Raw genomic sequence first — 15,563 nt, 5'->3', positions numbered from 1 at the left:
GTTTGATATCAATTCCTTCTGTCAATGAGTTAGCTATTATCTCTTGACCACTGACAGTACCTCACTTAGATGTGTCAGGAACCCAGAAGCCAGGTAGTCATGTATTTTCATTACAGAGGGGAAAATTACTTTACTGTAGAGTTAAAATCACACAGCAACAGGTTATAGTCCAACAGGTCTATTTGGAAGCACTAGCTTTCGGAGCGCTGCTCCTTCATCAGGTGGTTGTGGAGTAAAAGATCATAAGACACAGAATTCATTGCAAAAGTTTACAGTGTGATGTAACTGAAACGATATATTGAAAAATACCTGGATTGTTTGTTAAGTCTAATCTTTTAGAATGACCATGTTGGTTTCAGTTCTTTCATAAGTAAATCCCAGAGGTTTTTGTAAAGTTATATTCTGAAGTGAACTTTAAAAATAGGTGCCGTGTCAGCTCAAATAATGCATTGAAGGTGTGAGGTGCCCTGTGTGAGGCTGTCTGTGCCCCAATGTTCAGACTGATTCTATTTCTAAAAAAGGGACTTACAGAATCTTACATGGATTCATGCAGTTTTCGAGCAAATAAAATGTAATTATGTAAGTACAAATACACCCTACAAACTTATATATGTGTGTGTACATGTGGGTATGTGTGTGTGTGGGGCAGGGGGTGGTGGTGTGAGTCTCTGTGAGAGAGTGTGTGTATATCTGTGTGAATATAAAGGCGAATAAGTCAGTGAGAGGATGTGTGTGTGGGTGTGAGTCTGGGGGGTGTGAGCATATGAGAGAGAGCTGGTGTATGAGGGTCTGCATGAGTGAATGGGTCTGTAGGAGTGTGTGTGTGTAAGTGCACGCGCGCACTTGCGTGCATGTGTGCAAGTGTGTAGTGCAGTGGGGTCACCTGTAGTGTGACATGAACCCAACGTTCCAATTGAGATCATCCCCATGGGTACCGAACTTGGATATCAGCCTATGCTCGGCCACATTGTGTTGTTGCTTGTCCTGAAGTCCGCCTTGGAGGATGGTCACCCGAAGGTCCAAGGCTGATTGTCCCGGACTGCTGAAGTGTTCTCCGACTGGGAAGGAACACTCCTGGCTGGTGATTGTTGTGTGATGTACATTCATCTGTACCTATTGTGTCACAAATGTTTCGACTTTGTTATCTTTAAGTTCTCCTTAGTAGACCTGCTTTGTTGAATTTATGTAAGCTACCATTTTATCTTGCAATAAAAGCACATTTTCAGTATGTTAAGTTGAATGAAATGAAGGTTAATAACATGTTCTAAACATTAAGATGTGAAATTGTAATTGATGCAGTTTTGTTTTTTGGTAACATCATACATTATGGAAAATAAGCAATCCAATTTATCCATATTTTGTAATTAATATTAATTTTATAATTAATATTATTCTTTAAATTTTTATCTTTCATTTTTTCTCTTCGATTAAAGAAAATACTAAAATGCGCAATTTGAATTACTTTATAATTTTTAAAAATGTGTTTACTCATTTGTTCAATATTTCAATTCAAAATTTTATATAAAGTTCAATATGGTCAATCAGAACCTCAAAGTAAATGTGGACCATGATTGCAATAACAATAGATTATTCATGATACTGAATCAAAACATCCTGCCTTTCTATATATTTCCCTAATTCTATTTTATGCAATACTTCTGCATTTAAAAAACACAGGAGGTGAAATATTTTTTGGATTTTACATCGGAATGAGAAGGTGCAGTTTAAGAGCTGCAAATGAAGTTCAGAACTAAGAGGATAAAAACCAATCTATATTAACAATACTGAATATTTCATGATCAGGGTCAAGAGGTGGCATGTCAATAAACACTTGTTAAAAACTATTTTAAAACTTGGTTATGGAACTACAATAGGTGATATATATTCCTCAGCAATTCTACTTCCTGATGAGTCACTTCCAACTGATGAATTTACTGTTGTTCATATATCTTGTTCTGTGGTCTAGGCAATAGCAGAAAGTAATTTTCAACCCATTAGGAGTTTAATTTGTTGATGTAACTGTGCTTGTAGCTGTTCTTAAAATAGAATGTGTCTAATTGACTTTTACCCCCATTTCACTTCATGGAGGAAACATATAATGCTTGTTAAGATACATAACCCATGTTAGTTGAGTTTTTACCTCATGTGGGAGGAATTGAAGCATTTCTCCATAACTTCTAATACATTGGCATCTTACAAAATAAGAATTATTAATGTCTGTGCACAGCTGAAACACAGAAAAATATAAAAAGTTGCCCAAACACCTCCAAGACAGAGGAAACTGAAACAAGTGGATACAGTTAGAAAGAGAGTTGCATAAAACGCTAATCTTTCTTTTGTGAAGTGTTACAGATGCTATAAAAAAAACCCGATGAATATGCCACAGGATACAGGTTGTATTGAAGTCAATTATTTTACTGTGTTACAATATTACATGCAAGAAAGAAATGGAGAATATTTCATTTATCTGCGGTCCCTCACAGACAACGATGACTCTCTTCCAGTCTCAGAGTGAGTCCGTAAGTGGCTGTACAGACCAATGCAGCTACCACAGACTCTGTTACACTTAAGGCAGAAGTGGTCACGGGAAGGGGTGAGTGGGGCATTGATGTGGCAGTGCGCTTCATGGAGAATAGTAGCACAAATCTTCAGTCATGGTGCAATTAAGAAGGACTGAAAATGAGGTAGAACTGGTAGCACCAATTGTCTCAGTACTCACATTTCAAACATGACACTCCACTTGCAAAAAGCTGTATAAATTATCCTATGGGTCAACTGTGCAAACAGTTTCCTGACCTCAGTCAGGAGAAAAGGAAATATCAAGGACTGGAAATGAAAACATCACTTGACAGGCAAAGCCACCATCTTTCAAGAGAATTCGCTAGTCTACAATTTGAGTAGCAAAATATAGGATCCCATTTTAGCAGAGAACTTCGGTCAAAACCACAGACCACTACTGGAAATATCAATCTCTAATTTCTCCTCAGTTGCTGCTAAACGTATTGTTTATTTTATACTTTTATTTCAAATTTCTGACATTTGTTATTTTAGCTTTTATACACTAATTTACATCTTTAGATTGCAGAGCTGATTTTAATTTCTCACAGGGCTGGAAAACTGCTGCTAATGACTGAGGGACCATTGCAGACCACATTGGAAAATCGGGTGGGTTAAACAACAGCAGGACAATCCAGACTGCTTGTTTTGCCACCACTTTTGCAGGTTAAAAATAGCCTTTAAGTGATTTAGCTCTGAACGCCAAATCTCCTATTAAGATCAATTACAATTTATTGTCATAGTTTTGAAAAATGCGTGACCTGTCGAATGTAATTTTTTTTAGCTGATGCTAAGTTACTCAAAAGAAACAGTTGAGAGCATTCCCCAAACAATTATTTCAGTGCCATTTTTTTTAATTGCAGCTAAAAAGCAATAACGGTTGTCATTACAGGTTTCAAATAAACGCATTTTGGATACATTAGTTGTCAAAGTGTTTGTTAATAAATTTGGTTCATTATTCAACAAGCTGTACATCAGAAATGGCAGAAAAGATTTGCCAATAGCTCAGTGGAAAGTAGTGCAATGCTCAGATGTAGAGACTATGCGGGTCCCAGCCTCAATTCCTCGTAGGTGCTTAGTTAGCCAGCAGCTGTGAAAGGAGACCAGCTTGATGGTCCAGAAAGTTAAACTGGAGAGATGGATTCTTAGTCAGCAAGTCAGGCTGAGCCATGAAATTGTGAAGAATCTTCGAAGTTAGCTGAGGACACATTATGTATATGTGCTCCAATATGTGTCATTTTCTTCCAGAGAACAGGAGCAAAGAGCAATAAATCAAAGGCATGTCTTAATCATGAGACCAATCATCAGACTGAATTTCCATCAATTATTAATAATTAGGTTTCTAGCTTTATAAATACAAAAGATATTAAATTGTCAAAACAAGCCTTTTTTTAGGTTTGTTTGCAACTTTAATTAACTGATAACTCACTTGTAGCCCAGTCATTGTAATATTTTGCCCTGCTTTCTAGAGGAGATCAGGTGTATTAACAGAAGACCTGCTATCAAAATCAATTATTGGAGGTCTGCCCATCCTACTGCAAGAGCTACTTATCCTTCTGTTTCTCTTTTCCAGGGTCTTCCCCAGGCTCCTTTGCCATGGGCGCTGACTCCACGTTGAGTTTCACTTGGTTTACTTTGGGCTGGATCTCATCTCCTTTTCTTTGCGCCTCAATGCACAGGATACCATCATGGGACAGTGATGACCGAACAAGCAGAGGGTCCACGTCCAGGGGTAGGATGTAGGTGCGGGTGAACTCCCGGGAGATAAACCCGTGACTGTCCAGTTTCTGTGGATGCCTTCCAGACACTTCCAGAAGGTTATCCACTGTCCGGACGGAGATCTCATCCGGCAGGAACTGGCACACATCCAGAAATACCTGAAACTTATGATGCTTTGTTTCAATTGTTGAAAAGCCTCGGTCCAGTTGCTTATTGATCCTGGGTCTGATGTAATAACCATGGTATAATGTAGGAGCTAAAATATCTTCTGGTGACAAACCTGGAAAATATATTGGAAGTTACTAAACTGTAAGTCACACACCATACAGCCACCTTATATTTAAAATAAAATAATTTTAAAATAAACTTTACTTTAAATTCCAAAAATATGAAATGCTGTTCAATGAAGAAAAGATTTTTAAAATTGAACTGTTATTAGCTTAACTACCCTGGTACTGTTTTAAGACTCCACACAGCCTGAATGTTATTGGATACAATCTTGTTCCTTCCTGGGCTCTGAGAACTATACAACCTGGAATTGGAACCTGCAGATTTTCACACACACCCCTCCCTCACCAAACATACACACACAAACATGTCAGAAGATGATAGATAAACCATTCAGTGCCACCTCCCAACTGTACAGATCTGATCATTGTTGGATAATCGTGGGGTCCAGGAAAACAATGCTGGCTTTAAAGTGGGGATGGGAAGGGCAGAAGGTGAATTAGAGGAGTGTGGTTAACAGCTCTTGAACCCATCGTTTACTGAACTCCACTTCCTGAGGATAGCAGGAGTTAAACAGGGAATAAGGACACCTGTTACTACTACAAAGGGTCAGACTGGACTCCATACATCAGTTCTGTTACTCTCTCCACAGATGCTGCCAAACCTGACGAGTTTCTCCAGCACTATTTTTAAAAATTGTCACAAGTACGAGTTCACTTAAGATTTCACATGCCCTTCCAAAACACACCGTCAGTATTGGTGTTGTTTACTGTAGCCCCAGACTTTGAGAAATTCACGAAGCCGGTTCAGAGCTGGGCTGCACAGCTTTGCCACGCACAATTTCACGGTCAAAAGGCGAAATAAATTTACCTTCCCCGAAGTTCTGGTCGTGGATAGTTGTCGGTGTCTCCTTCTCGTACTCTACACTCATCGGATAAGCATGTGGGATGGTCTTGTCCTCCATTGTCAGGCTCAGCAAGCAGGGAAACCCAACGACAACACACACTGGTCTGATCAGCCTGGCCCAGCAGACTGTGGTCAGTCCGTCTCAGAAACCTCAGAGTCGTTTCTGTCAGAACATTCCTGAGGGAGGGGTGCTGTTAAATCCGGACGGAAATAGAGCAGGGCACTGAGAAAGTATGGAGCGCTCCAAAAGCACTGGAGATCTCCTCTGGGAAACAGACAACAGTGCCACACCCTGTCTTTACAATACAAAACTACTGGAGATCTGAAGCCTCACCAGGAATTGCTGGAGAAACTCAGCAGGTCCGGCAGCATCTGAAGAAGAGTCACAGGACTTGAAACGTGAACTCTGCTTTCTCTGCAAGATAGTGTTGTTGGCTTGGTCGTGGATGGCTCACATTGTCTTCTGATGTCCCGTTAGGAAACACAGAATCCGCTCTGGGCGACCTGTAAAATCAAATAAAGCAAAGAACTATGTCGGAAATCTGAGACGAAAAATAGAGAATGTTGGAGAAACTCAGCAGGTCTGGCAGTGGCTGTGGAGAGAGAAAAAGAAAACGTTTCGTGTCCAGTCACCCTTGGAACAGATTTTGCCAGAACTGCAGCGTTTCTCCAGCATTCTCAGTTTCTGCACAATAAATTTCTTTTTAAGAATGCGGAGATGAAAGGTCAAAATTTCACAGGTAACTTTGTTACCAATAGCATTTCAACTATAAAGAAATGAAGAATAATCACTGAACTACTTTTGATCAGTAAGGATTTACAAAGAACTCTGTAATTTACTGTGATCTGTTTCCGTGGTAGGGGGCAAAACGAAGAGAGAGAGAGTCCTCCTGGATGACCATGGCTGGCACCTGGGTTGAGAAAAGCATTATATAAGGGTTACAATCGTTCCAAGCAACGTGAAAACTCAACTCTATATCACTGGCTTTCAACTTGAGGCAGACACCATCTTTGAACTGACCAGCTTCAAGCGCCAATTCTGAAGAAAACTTTCTTTAAAAACTTTAAAACTTTGCTTCAAAGTTCCCAAGGAAAATAGATATAATGAAATATTTTAAAAGTTGGCAATTAAAAGCTATCCTGTGATGGATAATTCCATCAGCAAGTTCATTTGTACTGATTACAGTACAATACACACTTTAATATTACAATCTGTTAGTGACTTTAATCCTATTGAAGGGCAAGCAACAGAATATTATAGAAGGGTAAGTGCTGGAATAACAACACTGCAATTTTGGAAGGAGGTACAAGGATCTAGCATCTTCTGAAGTAGCTAATCTGCTCTAATTAATGTGATATTTTTCAATATAGAGAAGAGACAATTATCCTATGAGATAATTATTTCTCTTCCAGCCTTCTTTATTTTCCAAAAACTTTGGAGGGCACAAAACACAGCGAGAGAATGGAGTGGCCCAGTCCAGATTCTTCCCTGTTAAACATTCAGTCACTGCCAGAAGCTACAAATACCCAGAAAGGTGACATCAGAGGCTAATCACTGGGAGTCTATTTCTGAACTACAGCCCTTCTGTTTGCCATCTTCAATGTTTGAATTCAGCATTCAGATAACCCAGCACACAGAGACACAAAAGGAACTAAAATCTTTAATCATTTATTTTTTAAAACAAAACCTGAAACAACATAATATTCCTCTCAATACAATGGCCTCCTATTGAAATGCCATGAGGTCATCTCCTCTGGCATTCCGAAGCAGTGCCAGCAGAGGAAGAGAGTGATCAGCAGAGCTTTGTCCAGCAGTGCAGAGACTGGTCCACTGCTTGTGTCAGTTCTAATCCTCCCTCTCAAAACATAAATCCCTAAACAATGAAATCACATGACAGAGTCAATCAGCCTTGCATCAGTTTTCCAGAAAGTTCAATGGATTGGGTGTCATTGTGTATATAAAGGACTGACACACCAACTGGCCCTCATTGGACTGCAGATAGTACAACTACACTAATATACATCCTGCTGCGTTTAACAGGAAAGTGAAGATGGACATTGCAGTTCAGACTCCTTGGCTACGGCGTTCCCTTCTGCCGAATTTCCTCTTCCCCTCCCGTATCTATGACCAGCACTTTGGGGAAAACCTTGATCCTGATTTCTTCCCAAGCTCCTCATCTATGGTTAGCCCCTTCTACTGGCGAATGCCATCCTCTTTGTTCAGGCTGCCTAGCTGGGTACAATCTGGGCTATCAGAGGTATGTTCTGTGCACAGTATTTTTTTAAAGATGTGGCATTTTCCTGCAACTTGACTAAAATATTTGCTTAATATGGAGCTTCACCTCTCAGATCAATCTTTGTGGATGTATTGTCTGTCTCATAATAATAATGGATGTTCCCAATTGTTCTATATGTGTATATGTATTATGTATATATCATAAAGAGGAAGGTAACAAGCACATAAATCTGTATGATAAAGTGGAAGATGAATAAACATGTATATCTATATGATAAATAGGAAAGGGGGATATAATTTCAAAATAAAGCAACAGCCATTTCAAACTGAGTGGGAAAGAACTTTTTTTTTGCTAAGAGGATTGTGAATCTTTGGAACTCTCTATCTGAGAAGGCTATGGGTGTTTAGTTGTAGATGATATTCAGGACCAAGGTTGATGGAATGAGGGGACATGATAGAAGGCGATTAGGGGTGAAATGGGACATTTAAGCAACATAAAGCTGAGCTTGAGGATCTTTGGAGGCTGATTCGACTGCTCCTGTGCCTATTTCTTAAGTTCTTACACTGAATTTCTAAAATACATAAATATATAGCTAATTAACACACTTCATTAGTGCAATAAATAATAAGATTTTTTTGACAAATTGTTAGTGTCATTGTTTCAATGGGGGATAAGTCCTAAATTGGAACGTTAAGGTCTGTTCCCATTTGCAAATTGAATTAGTGGGAATATTGGTTTTCAATGTTATCTTGAGTCATTTTGTGAGGACCAAAGACGTGGGCTAAATTTTCTGTATCTGAACACACTAATTCCCAAGAAAACCAGAATCAATAATAAGAAAAACTCTGTTTGCTGGGAAACTTAAAATAACAAAAGGAAATGCTAGAAATACATCAAATTCTCTGGTACCCAATAAGTCTTCTAAAGTAATATTTTCTCCGATATTGGAGGCTGATGGCACTGTTGATTGGAACACTATCTGTGCACTTGCAGGACTAAGGTTTGTGGAATCTTGTGACACAGAGGTAGTATCCCTGCTCCAAGGCTCATGTCTTATCCATCTGGGAGGTACATCATTATACGTCAGAACAGGTTGATTAAAAATAATTTAGAATCTTATGTCAGAGTGGTAGTCTCCCTGCCACTGGGTCAGAAGGTGTGGGTTTAAGTCCCACTTGTCACAGAGATGTGTCCTAACATGTCTGAATAAGTTAATAAAAATATAAATATTTATTGATGAAGGTTTGAAGTCTGCTTTAGCTAATGGAATAAGAATCACTATTTGGTCAGCGAAATCCAAACTAACTACAAAGTGCCCCACTTCCTCCATCCTCCAAATGGGGGATACAGATATTAGCAGGACAAGTTAGCTCAAATTAAAGTCATTTTAAGTAATAAATTGGTAATTGTTAAAGCTGTCAATATCCTGATGCTGACTGGCACATGCCAGTGATTGAACTTTGGACAAGCTGAGATGCTTACTGAAATGAACATATGAAGTAGGAGTATGAGTAGGTTATTCAGTCCCTTCAATAAGATCCTGGCTGATTCAATCACTCCACATCTCCACCTATCCCCTGTCACCTTTTATCTCCTTGCTTATGATAACCTCAATCATACTAAACTTTTCCACAAAGGCCGTTGTCAATGCCAGAGGCTAAATTTCAATGTTGCTTTAAGGTTGAATATTATATGTAGGGTGTGACTTTGATTCATGTTGGTTTTCTAGTTCATTTCCAAATGAAATAATTAATATTTGGTAACAATTGCAGTCTCACTCAAATAGACTATAAGACTGCTTGTTTTTGAGCAGTATCAAAATTCTAAATTTGTGTTAAGTTGCATTGTTAGAGTAGGGAAAATCAAGCCTTACTGGATATCATCAGATGCCAAAAATGGGAGTACCACAGCACCCCTAGCCTTTAAGTTATAATTTGAATTTAAGAAAGTTTTAAAGTATTTTAAACTTTGAGCCTTATATTATCTGATAATATTCTCCACAATCTTAGTAATAATACTTCACCTTAGAATGAGTTAACGTTTCCCACAATGTCTGTCTTTGTGCAATTTAATCTGTCTTTTCATATGACTTTGTTTGTCCCTTGATCTGTGGGTTGAGTTTACAAGCCAGAATGTTGTTTATGAAAGGAATGTTCCAGTAGAATCCACTGAAAGCTGGCCAACAAACTTCCATGGAACAATTTACGGCTAATGGAAATCATGATATTGTGCCCTCAATTATCCTGATATCTAAATTAAATAATTTGATGCAATTGCAAAATAAACTTGAACTTTTCTGTACAATATTTCAGCCAGCTACTAGGAATTGTGTGGAAGAAACTTATCCTCTGAAATTTTGCTTCTTCTCTCTCTATGCATGATGGCGAGGTGCTGGTGTTCGATTAGAATGGACAAAGTCAGAAGTCACAGTAGCACCAGGTTATAGTCCAACAGGTTAATTTGAAATCATAAGTTTTCAGAGCACTTGACCTGATGAAGGAGCAGCGCTCTGAAAGCTTGTGATTTCAAATAAACCTGTAAAACTATAGCCTGGTGTCATGTGACTTCTGACTTTCTCTATGCATGCCTTGGTTAATCTCCAGTAAGTCTGATCACCTCTTTTTCATCATTTACCTGGAATCACATTTGATAAGTCACAGTAGCACCAGGTTATAGTCCAACAGGTTAATTTGAAATCATAAGTTTTCAGAGCACTTCACCTGATGAAGGAGCAGCGCTCTGAAAGCTTGTGATTTCAAATAAACCTGTAGAACTATAGCCTGGTGTCATGTGACTTCTGACTTTCTCTATGCATGCCTTGGTTACTCTCCAGTAAGTCTGATCACCTCTTTTTCATCATTTACCTGGAATCACATTTGATACCTCTGAAAATATTCTTGTGAATCTATGTCATAAAACAGCTCAGAATTAGGAAAGCTGGATCGCATCTTTCAGTGCTTAATGCTAGAAATATTCTTTTCATAACCTTCTGCTTGAGTCAACAAGTGTCACTTTAAATTTGCAGACAAGTGTTAGGTAATCACTACTTAACAAAAAAGGAGTCTAACTACCTTTCCTTACCATTTGTTGACATGACTATCTGTGAAACTTCTACCATTCAAATTGACTAGTAACTCAACCTGGACAAAAATGCAATAGTTTCTTGAGCCACCAGCAGTTCAGTTCCCAAATTCCTAAAGCCTTGCCATCATCTACTAGGCACACATTGAGGCTGCTTGGATACTCACTTCATGCCTGGATTATCCAGGTAAATGCTGTTTGCTCAGTTGGCACCCTATCCACCACTTTAAACATCAACTCCCTCTACCAATGGTGTAGAAACTTGGTAAGCCATCTCTAATGTCAAAAAAAAACAATAATTGGCTCAAATATGTATAACTTGTTTTCACAGCACATAATTGCATTTTCTATAACCACAATATTTTTTTCCATTAGCCTATACAATGATTTTTATAAATACTCATTGCACTTTAATAAAATTGTATATGTATTTTAAATTTCTCTTTCAATTATCTGCATTTATACCCTGCGATCTTGTTGAGATTTCTCATATCATTTTCGATAATCCATTGCTTCATTGTATTCATTTTGGACTATGGGAATCATAAGCAAGGCCAGCATTTATTGAGCATTTCTAGATGCATTTGGGAAAAAGACAAATCTTCTTTCTTTACACTGCACTCTATGCACTTAATACACTTTCACAGTGCTATTAGATCAGGAATTCTTTCTAATAGTTGGCAGTCTTAGGATTAAATTGAATAAGCGTCCTCTAGATTTCATGTGCTGATGGTGGGAGGATTGAATGTTTACTTTAACATGTGGAGTATATCGTATAAGTTACCCATCCCTAAACAGTAATTCACACGTTAGGAATGCATCTCAGGAGTTCTGGCACAGAAAGCAATAACACCAGCTGATGTTCCTACAAACCCAAACATCTGTTACGCACCTCCATTGTACTCCTCCAAGTTCTGCATTGGGAGTATTAACTCATATATAAAATTTGTAGGTTCAAAAGTCAATAGACAAGATTATTTTACTTGATGGAGAGGTGTTTTACATTGCTGAAATGGAGAAGGAAACTATCATAATTCACACTGGGAAGTACATTTAAGAAAAAGGTTAAGTAAAAGATTGATTAGTTAGTGCAACTTGAAGGGACTAGTGTTTAGTTGCTTGTCATCTAATATAGCAGTAGAGGTTTTATTAAATATGGAACATTCACATAAGATTATTCAGGTATTTTAATAATCTCAGCCCAAGTTTAAAACAAAAAAAAGAACTGCAGATGCTGGAAATGAGACACAAAAACAGAAATTGCTAGGAAAACCCAGTAGGTCTGGCAGCATCTGTGGAAAGAAAGCAGAGTTAATATTTTGGGTTCAGTGACCCTTCTTTGTGTTTTAATTACAACCTGTATTGTGTGATGGGCTATAAAGGACAATATATTTTTCATATAATGCAAGTTTGCAGCCCTGATGGTTGAGACTCAAAGCTAATACATAATTGGCTAGAATTTTATTTTGACATTTTGGCTTATGAATGGTAATGTATTGTATTGATATCTTGAAAGAGATGCTCCTGTCATTAGTGTTGAGCTCCAGAAATTCATGATCCGAGTTCATTTTATCAGCTTCCTAATACCGATGACAAGAAAACAGCTTAGGAATTTGGCATTCATTCTTTTCTAAGTAGATGTACTGTGCTCTGTCTCTCTTGCAGTTGAGACTGGACAAGGATAAATTTACTATTCACCTTGATGTTAAACATTTTACTCCTGAAGAAATCCGTGTGAAAGTTCTGGGTGACTTTGTTGAAGTACAGGCTCAGCATGAAGAACGCCAGGTAATTCTTACGTTTCTCCCTATTTTTGCTTCATTTTTGACTTGTCCTGTACTTGGACTCACTTGCTTCAGTGGTGGGAGAGCTCAATGGATTTTTGCTGGTCTGGTGTAAATTGTAGGCACTGCATTTTGGCAGAGAGAGAGTTAAATTACATATTGATTTCTTCACTGGCTGATGATTTGGCTGACAGCTGAAACTGCAGTCGTTCAATATCTAATCCCTCATCAGGATTTGAAACCAAGCCATAATCAGATTTCAAAATCAATTGAAGAAAAGCACGTCAAATCAGATACCACAATTTTACACAAAAGTGAAGGATTTGCAATTTCTTGAAATACAACTTTATTAATGGAATGAATTTGACCAACTTAATAACTTTGTTTACTACGGTATTAATAGGTACTGCTCACAGCAGTAGTGGTGCATAAAAATATTAACCAGATTTATTATCACTGGAGCAATGCCAGGTGACTTAGCAACATTTTAACATCTCCTTATCCATTTGTGAAACATTCTCAAATTGCCTGACCATCATAAAACCACTAAAGTATACCAGCAAGAATGTTAAAAAAAGCCTGAATTTGTTAAGTATAATATTTATGATGAAGATAATTGGCTCCCTGTAACAAGTTAACAGATACTCCAATAGAGGCCAGTCTAAATTGAGGACTGGTATGTTATCCACTAAAACATAGCAATCGAGCACTCTTTTATGCTGAACTAAGCCATCACATGCCCTTGCTGTGCAAAATTAAATATAGAATCATTCCGGGAACTTAGTTACAAGACTGCAATGTGGCCAAGGACTATAGATAACACCAAAAACCATGACAGTGAATCCTTTGTTAATATCTGACATTTCATGATTTAACGACTGTCTGTGTGGAGTTTGCACATTCTCCCAGTGTCTGCGTGGGTTTCCTCCGGGTGCTCCGGTTTCCTCCCACGTCCAAAGATGTGCAAGTCAGTTGAATTGGCCATGCTGAATTGCCCACAGTGTTAGGTGCGTTAGTCAGAGGGGAAATGGGTCTGGGTGAGTTAGTCTTCGGAGGAGGGAATCTAAAAAAAAATTGTATAAAGGCAATCATTGTCCAAGCATTAGCCATTACAATGATAATTGGCAAGTTATTTGACTGGTCTGAGCATCACAGATGAGTTTAATTCTCTCTTCACTTAATGTCCATTGTTGCAGGGGTCTTGTGGTGCAGTGGTAGAATCCGTACTGCTGAGCCAGGAGACCCAGGTTCAACTCTCATCTGTTGCAGAGGTATGGAGCATCTTGGAACATGTTGATCAAAAAAACATTTTTATAATATGGCTACTGTTGTACACCTAACAGGGCACACTGGATAGAATCATAGAATTCTTACAGTGTGGGTGCAGAGGCCAGGAGCAGGAACTCTGCCAGTGTTTCCATCCCTGACCAAAGGATGTTGGAGATAATTGTGGTAGTGTTATTACTGAGATTAACTAAGCTACAATAAATATTAAATCAATGATTTACTGGCCTGTGGAGACTTGCATTGATATAGCACCATTCATATAGGATTTCCCAAAGTACTTCATGGCCAACAAATTACTTTTGAAATGTATTATTATTCTTATATTAATAAAAGTTGGTGAACCACTGTTATAATGATTTTTATAAATAATTGTTTTGGGGGATAAAATGTGTGGTGTACCTTGCAATCTTAACATTCAAGCAGGTGCCATTTAAACTGAAGCTCTTACAGTGGAATGTGATATTTATGCAGTATTGGAGGGGTATTCTGTAATGTTTCAAGAGTCACTTTCCTGCACCCAGTCACTTACCAGTTTATGTTCTTTTGCATTGGATTTATATAACTTTGAGTACTTTGAAATTCTTGAGTACTTGCAAAAGATATTTATCCAGTTGAAAAAGTGTCACTCTGAACTGTAAGCTCACAATTCTGATATATAAATTCCATATTTAAAACTTAACATGGCTGTAAACATTATTCCACTGAAAGTTAATAGAATATGAATTTATAGACAATTAAATTCTGTGGTAAATACCTGCACTCCCAGTAAGGAATTTAAAGAGTTTCACTTAAAGGGAGCACAATGGCTTTTACCTTGCATTTCAAAGGATTGTCAAAGTTCCAGAACTGTACTACTGATGAATGAGAAAGTTAATTTGTGTATTGGGTTGTGTGGTATATTGTCTTATAGTTTATTTGACCTGGTATGCGATAGTCAAAAATAAAATGGAATCAGGTTTTTTTCTTGTAAAATCGATAGAAAAGTTGACTGAACACAGTTTTTAATGGTCAAATCTTTTATTCCGTAGGATGAACATGGCTATGTTTCTCGAGAATTTCACCGAAAGTACAAGATTCCAACAGGAGTTGATCCAACACTGATCACCAGCTCTCTGTCAGTGGATGGAGTACTTACAATTTGTGGTCCCAGGAAGTTGGCTGATATTCCTGAGCGATCTGTGCCCATCACCCGAGAGGAAAAGCCTGCAGTTGCTGGACCTCAGCAAAAGTAGATCATTTCTGTTCCGTTCAATGTGAAATGATTTCAAGCCATTAAAGTATTGCCTTTCGCTTTAAATGTATTGTTTTGTCTTGCTAAATAATCACACATTCCTTAAAATCTGTTAGCCTGCAATAAACATTTATCTTCACTGCCTTAGTGAAATTTCCACTTAAATAAAGTCAATCATATGAAGAACCCATTGCATAGTTTGTGTTTCTTTACTTTGGTCTTTGGCTTTACTGGTTTGCAAAATGCTAAGCAATCAATTGCAAAACAAAATAACATAAAACTAACTGCATTTATATACATTGTTCATTAAACAGAGCTAAGATATTTTTCATCCTTTGAGATAATTTAACAATATCTCTGTGTAAATCATTTATTAATATTCCACTAATGAATAATGCACATCTTTAATGAATGAACTACATGCATAGATTTAGTACAAGATATAACCATTAATAGGAATACATTTTAGTTTACTTCAGAAGCTGACCACTGTGCAAATTATAGCTGGGTATGTAATGTTCTATTGTCACTTGA

The 15,563-nt window shown here is 37.8% G+C and overlaps 2 protein-coding genes across 3 annotated transcripts; one reads left to right on the top strand and one right to left on the bottom strand.

The window, feature by feature from the left end:
- Nucleotides 1-3,392: 3,392 nt before the first annotated feature.
- Nucleotides 3,393-6,413, bottom strand: hspb2 (heat shock protein, alpha-crystallin-related, b2). Of its 2 annotated transcripts, XM_043676662.1 has the most exons (3): nt 6,250-6,413; nt 5,374-5,913; nt 3,393-4,555 (listed from the first exon to the last, which is right to left on the bottom strand). In XM_043676662.1, the coding sequence occupies exons 2-3, from the start codon at nt 5,465-5,467 to the stop codon at nt 4,101-4,103; spliced, it is 549 nt and encodes a 182-aa protein (XP_043532597.1). In that variant the 5' UTR covers nt 5,468-5,913; nt 6,250-6,413; the 3' UTR covers nt 3,393-4,100. The 2 variants fall into 2 exon arrangements, with proteins under 2 accessions (XP_043532597.1, XP_043532596.1); XM_043676661.1 differs by lacking the exon at nt 6,250-6,413 and having other exon boundaries at nt 5,374-5,992.
- Nucleotides 6,414-7,383: 970 nt separating this feature from the next.
- On the top strand, nt 7,384-15,215 carry cryabb (crystallin, alpha B, b). Its single transcript, XM_043676663.1, has 3 exons — nt 7,384-7,667; nt 12,393-12,515; nt 14,827-15,215. Exons 1-3 carry the CDS (start codon nt 7,461-7,463, stop codon nt 15,028-15,030), a joined length of 534 nt encoding a protein of 177 aa, XP_043532598.1. The 5' UTR covers nt 7,384-7,460; the 3' UTR covers nt 15,031-15,215.
- Nucleotides 15,216-15,563: the final 348 nt, after the last annotated feature.

This window comes from Chiloscyllium plagiosum, chromosome 35, assembly GCF_004010195.1.
Source record: "Chiloscyllium plagiosum isolate BGI_BamShark_2017 chromosome 35, ASM401019v2, whole genome shotgun sequence".
Classification (NCBI taxonomy): Eukaryota; Metazoa; Chordata; class Chondrichthyes; order Orectolobiformes; family Hemiscylliidae; genus Chiloscyllium; species Chiloscyllium plagiosum.
The sequence above is the reverse complement of the archived record's forward strand: the minus strand, read 5'-3'. Positions and strand labels throughout refer to the sequence as shown.